General features: G+C 41.3%; 1 protein-coding gene across 1 annotated transcript; it reads right to left on the bottom strand.

Annotated features, from left to right (window-relative positions):
* Nucleotides 1-1,244: 1,244 nt before the first annotated feature.
* On the bottom strand, nucleotides 1,245-6,467 carry LOC107172563 (uncharacterized). Its single transcript, XM_015522853.2, has one exon. It carries the CDS (start codon nucleotides 6,465-6,467, stop codon nucleotides 1,245-1,247), a length of 5,223 nt encoding a protein of 1,740 aa, XP_015378339.2.
* Between the last annotated feature and the right edge of the window lie 327 nt (nucleotides 6,468-6,794).

Raw genomic sequence — 6,794 nt, 5'->3', positions numbered from 1 at the left:
TCGGGATTGCCGGGCAAATACTGTCGAGCTACGTAATGCGTGTTATGAATTGTGTGTATTTGTGTATGAATGTGTGTATGTATGTGGGTGTGTACAATAAAACAAGTGATAATAAAATGGTAACAAGATTTTCGGTTATAGTTGCTGGTGCTGTATAATATACAATAATAATAATAATACAAATATATAATAAAATCACAGCAAAAATTAATAGATAATAAAAATAAAGGTATAATTCACGGTAGCTATTAGAGCTACGTAAAAACATAAAAAGGTTAGCCCTTCTGGCTCAACAGATTAGAAAAATATAATATAGAAAACAATTGGTGCAAATTAATCTGCGGTCCTTATGACCAAAAATAATATTATAATAATACTATGTGCCCTTCTGGCACATCAGAATAATTCAGATATATATTATAGCCCTTATGGCCTTTATGGCCAATAGAATATCAAATAATGACAATATAAAATAATATATACGGCCCTTGTGGCACGTCAATAATAACAATTAATATAAAAATATATATAGCCCTTCTGGCTCAACAGCTAAATAAGTATAATAAAAACAATAATTATATAATAATATAAATATGCGGCCCTTTTGGCACGACAGAAAAATATAAATAGGTGGCCTTCTGGCCTAACAATTGAATAATAATAATAATAGTAAAAACTCACAGTTTTTGGAGCGCAGACTGGCCAGCTGGTCCTGTGCTAAAATAATATAAAATAATACACGGCAATGACAATAACTTATCAATAATATAATAATATGCTGCCTTTATGGCTTACAATGATAGAGTAGGCATACGATATAAAAATGCCCTTGGCGTTTAGCACCGAAATATAATAAAAACTACAGAAGCCCTTCTGGCATTCACATTTATTAAAAAACAATAAAATAATTATAAATTGCACTTATAATAATATTTATTGTACGTGTTGAAACGATCGGAACAACGTATCAGCAAAGACAGACAGTCACGGCGGCCGGGTTAACTACTATTCGCGTAGCCGGTGCGGCGGCATACGATAACGAGCATAATCTACATATAGGCATTATATAACTCACAAAACACATTTAAATAGATATAAAAATAAAATATTATAATGACAACAGGTGATAGTGTGTGTGTGTTTGTGTCCAGCCATCCTCGCTGTCCGATGTTAATTAATTAAATACTATTATGCTATACCTATAATTATGTTGCGGCGGCAACATTCTCCCCCGCGTTGAAAATTTATTTTTCAACTACCTCTTCGTCTGCATCTATAGTTAGGTCTTTGTCTGTTGGGAGTCGGCATAGTTTAACTGCTGGCCTTTTCATTTCCGTTCTTGAACCAGTTCGTACTGTAACCACTCTGATTTCTCCATCTACTCCTGGATGGACTTTAACGACTCTGCCAAGCTTCCATCTGGTAGGTGGTACATGATCTTCCTTTATTATTACAATATCATCGATCTTCAGTGGTCCCTTTTTTGTTGTCCATTTTCCTCGAATTTGCATTTGTGGTAAATATTCTGCATGCCATCTTTTCCAAAATGTTTGGCTTAGGTGTTGTACGTATTTCCACCTGCGCATGCCTCTTGGATTTTCTTGGGTCAGGTCTACTTCAGGCATTAATGTGATGGGCCTACCAATTAGGAAGTGGGCTGGGGTCAGTGCTTCTGGCTCTGAAGGGTCATGACTCATTGGTGTGAGCGGTCGTGAGTTTAGACATGCCTCAATCTGGCACAGTAAGGTATTGAGCTCGCCTATGGTGAGTTTGGTTTCACCAAGCATACGAGTTAAATGGTGTTTAGCACTTTTGACCGCACTTTCCCATAAGCCGCCAAAATGTGGAGCAGAGGGCGGGTTGAAATGCCATTCAACACCTTCCTTGGCTAATACAGGTATGCTTTGTTGAATTGGAATGTTGAGTTCCTTCTGGGCGCCCACGAAGTTAGTCCCATTGTCGCTATATATTTTCACACAACGTCCTCTTCGTGCCATGAAACGCCTAAGCGCAGCTACAAAAGCACCACTGGATAGATTCTCTACCACTTCTAGATGAATAGCTCTTGTCGAAAAACAGACAAATAGTGATATCCAGGCTTTTGTTCCGACAATTCGACGTACTCCACTTCGGACAATTAATGGCCCTGCAAAGTCAACACCTGCTACAGCAAACGGCGGTGAGACATTGACTCTTTGCTGTGGTAGTTGTCCCATTAGTGGCTGTGAACATTGTGGCCTTGCCCTAGCGCATCTTACACACTTTGATATGACTGATCGCGCCGTAATCCGTCCCTTAATTGGCCAGTATACACGTCTGATGTCAGCCAGCAGTGACTGTGGCCCGCAATGTAGAAGTTCCCGATGTTTATTCTCGAAAATTAGCCTCGATACTCTATGACCATTAGGCAACACTATTGGGTGCTTTTGGCGCTCAGGGATTTGCGCGTGTCCTAATCGTCCACCGACTAAGATCAAGCCGTCTTCTAAAAACGGTGAGAGTCCCTTTAGCTTGCTATTTCTTCCTACATCATTACCATTTTCCAGTTCCAATATCTCTCTTGCAAACACCTCCTTCTGTACCTGCTTTAGCACTGTTATCTCTGCTGATTTCAGCTCAGATACGGTTAGATATTTGGGCACCTCCAAGTTCTTTTTCGCCTTTAAATACCTTAGGAACCTCGCAATCCATGCCACTGCACATAGCAGATTCCGCCAACTGGAATAGTGCTGGAAAAGGTTGCCTAGCGGATTCACTGCCAACAATGCTAGCTTAATCTTGCGCTGCTCCGGCAGGTCCTGATTCTGGTTTGTAATGACTGATTTCTTAAACTCGTCTGACTCTGACGTTAACCAATGTGGTCCCTGCCACCATAGGTTCATGTTCTGAAGATTATTCACCGTTGTTCCTCGAGAGAGAATATCAGCTGGATTTTCGCTTGTCACGACATGCCTCCATTGCTCGGGCTGCGTAGTCTCTAGAATCTCCTCTACCCGGTTGGCCACGAATGTTTTCAATCTACAAGTTTGTGAATTTAGCCAACCAAGCACTACCATAGAATCCGTCCATAGGTAAAATTTTTTCACATCCATCTCTAAGGCCTCGGACACCTTTATCGATAGCTGAATGAGTGTTAATGCTCCCCCCAGCTCAAGCCTTGGTATTGTCGACCCCTTTAATGGCGCGACGCGTGTCCTCGCACAAAGCAATCGGGAGTGCCAGCAGCCCGTCATATCTTTACTTCGTACGTAGATTGCAGATCCATAGGCCTCTTCCGATGCGTCGCAAAACCCATGGATTTCAACTTCCACAGATTGGTAAGGTATACACTTTCTCGGAATAGGTAGATAACTTAGATCATTGAACTCTTGATAAAATGTGTACCATCTCTTTGACAATTCCTCTGGCAGCTGTTGGTCCCATTCTATTTTCAACTGCCACAGCTGCTGCAAGAATATTTTTCCTCTTACCAGCACAGGCGCCAGCAACCCTAGAGGGTCAAAGATTCTATTTAGATCAGATAATAGCGTTCTTTTTGTCGACTTAGCTATAAATACTCTCTGCTCTACTATGAATTGAAATGCGTCCAACGCTGGCTTCCAACTAAGCCCCAATGATTTGATTATGTCCTCTTCACCAATCTGTAGTGCAAATAGCGGATCATTGCTTGAATTGCCAATGTGCTCTAAAACCTCAGTTGAATTCGAACACCATTTGCGCAAGGGAAAGTGTGCTGATTCTAGAATTGAGTCGATTTGCTTCTGTAACTGGCAGCACTCATCAATTGTGCTGGCACCGGTCATTAAATCATCCATATAGAAGTCGTGGCGTATGACCTTTGACGCTTCTGGGTATTTCTGTTTTGCTTCTTCGGATAGCGATACAAGACAATTTGTTGCCATAAATGAAGCTGAAGTTGTGCCATAAGTTACGGTTGTAAGTCGATACAATTCTAATGCTATATCTGGCTGCGATCTCCAAACTATCCTTTGCCAGTCTTGGTCTTCTTCAGCTACCCTTATTTGTCTGAACATCTTCTCCACGTCTGCTGTTATGACAACCTGGTGTTTACGGAATCGCATCAATATTGTAACTAAATCATCTTGAACAGTTGGACCACACAAAAGCACATCGTTCAAGGATAAGTTGGAAGTACTTTTGGCCGATGCATCGAATACGACCCGTAACTTAGTTGTAAGGCTTGATAACTTCATCACTGGATGATGTGGTAGATAGAATGCAGCATTTGGCTGGTTCTCTTCCTTGCTCACTATTTTCATGTGTCCCATTTTTAAATACTCTTCCATAAATTGAGTGTATTGCAGACGCAGTTCTGGTTCACGTTGCAGCCTCCGTTCAACGCTGAGAAATCTTGCTGTTGCCATTTCTAGAGTTCTTCCAACGTTACGTGCGTCTGACTTCAATGGCAGTCGCAGAACGAATCTTCCTGCCTGATCTCGCTTTGCAGTTTCGTCAAAATGTTTGAGAGCTTTCTGTTCTTCAATACATTTCTTATTTGGTTTTGATGCAACTCCATACACTTCAGATTCATTATTGCTTGGTATCCTGAGATTGTCCTCGCAGGTTTCACCAATTGAACATGTAGCCAAAAGTGAGATAGTGCCCACCTCTCCTGTAACAAGCCACCCAAACTTTGAGTCTTGCAAGCAAACAGCTTCCTTTTGTGACCTGATCCTTGCCGGCTCAATTAAATCATAAAAGATACCGCCACCAATGAGCAAGTCAACACTTCCTGTTGAATCGAACGACGGGTCGGCCAGTTGTGGTACTAGTTCTTCTGGAATCTCCCATCCACCCTTCGGTTTTGAACAACTTGGTAAGGCATCTATCACTATTGGTAGTATGTGACAAACCAAGTCGACTTCAAATTGCTTTACTCGAGATTTCACCTTGATTGATATACTTGAGACAGACTGTGTTCGATTTGCTCCAATGCCACTTATAGGGAGTATCGTTCTATTGCGTGGAAGTTGCAATAAATTAGCGAAGCTTTTGGATACAAAGTTCATCTGTGATCCATTGTCCAATATAACACGACATGTTTTGAATTCACCGTACCGATCTTCTGCCAGAGCAGATGCTGTAGAAAGAAACACATGACCATTTCCTCCTTGTGCGGGACATGCTACACTATGACTTGAATCTTGGCTTGAGGTAGTATCAATGTTGCTTTTAGCTTGATCTAAAACACTGATTTGGCCAGCTGTAAGTGGCTTCTCATAATGAAGAAGTGTGTTGTGCTTCTGCTTGCACCTTTGACACGTATAAGTTGATCTGCAGCTTTCAGCAGAGTGGAACGGACCTAAACAGTTGAAGCATAGCTGAGATACTCTTGCCATGCTCAAGCGTTCCGTTACTGGGAGAGCTTTGAACTGCTCACACGCAAACAACCTATGACTTTCAGAGCAACATGGACACGGGCGGACTGGCCTATTATTAGTAGAAATTAACACCTTCCTTGTAATCTGAGGTGTCTTAGAGAACATCGTCTTAGGATTATTAATATTGGTGAGCTTAGTAGAAATTGTGTTTGGACATACAGTCTCCGAGCTTTCCATTGCTACGCATCGACTAGCCAAAAATGCTTCGAGATCCTTATATGCTGGTAACTCAGTATTCCTCAAATGAAGCTGCCAACTATGTCCGGTACCCTTGTCTAACCTACTTGTTATTATTGTGATTAACCATGCATCCCAGTGATCCACAGGTTGCCCTAGTGTCCTCAGAGCCGCAACATGTGTGGAAACGTTCGAGTGCAACCTTTGTAATGCGTTGGCTGACATCTCCTCAACAGCAGGCATCTCTAAGATCGACCGGATATGTGATTGAATCACCAGACTCTTATTATCGTACCTTTGCTTAAGCTTTTCTAATACGACCTCATAATTTCCATCACTTATTGGGATAGACTGGACTAAATCTAACGCTTGATCCCTCAAACATGAACGTAAATAATAAAATTTCTGTGCAGAAGTAAAACAATCATCGTCGTGAACCGCTGCACGATATACATCATAGAACGATGACCAACCTTGTATATCCCCATTAAACTTAGGTAAAGGTATAGGTGCTAGCTGCATGCGCTGCCTTGTGGAGGTGTTCCCAAATGAAGTGTTTTGCCCAGTTGTATTATGATGCTTTTCTGCGTTGGCTAATTCCTGAATTTTAGCTCTTAGCTCATAATAACTAGTCTCAAATTTATCTCTCTCAGCTTCTGCAGCCTCCGCTTCATCAACAGCCAGCAATTCAATCTCACTCTGTATAGTATCAAATTTTCGATTAATGAGTGGGAGTTCCTCTTGTCTAAAATCCAATAACGAAATTGACTGCTCAGTTGGATCATAACTGTCAACAAACTTAGCTATCCGTGTTAATGACGCCTTTACTACACCCCTCTTTCTCTTCAGGTCTGCAAGAGCCTTCTGCTCATTAGAGTCTAGCACCATATTGTTTAAGACAAAATAATAATAGTAATTATAATCAGCTCAAGAAAAATCAATTGAATAGTAGATAATTGAGTGCTTGCGATAAATAATATATATAAATCACGTCGAGGTCACCAAAATGTTAGGGCCGGAAGCATATAATGTTAATATGCGCACTCCGGACACCTTTGCTGCTCACCACTAACACCTAGGTCTTAAATATGCGAGGACTAGCTGGGTGTGTAGTGGTGTAATAGCTCGAACAGCAGTGGTCGGGATTGCCGGGCAAATACTGTCGAGCTACGTAATGCGTGTTATGAATTGTGTGTATTTGTGTATGAATGTGTG

The sequence above is a fragment of the Diuraphis noxia genome, unplaced genomic scaffold, assembly GCF_037042655.1.
Source record: "Diuraphis noxia isolate RWA-SAM2 unplaced genomic scaffold, SU_Dnox_SAM2 contig0003, whole genome shotgun sequence".
Classification (NCBI taxonomy): Eukaryota; Metazoa; Arthropoda; class Insecta; order Hemiptera; family Aphididae; genus Diuraphis; species Diuraphis noxia.
This window is presented reverse-complemented; position numbering and strand designations above follow the sequence as displayed.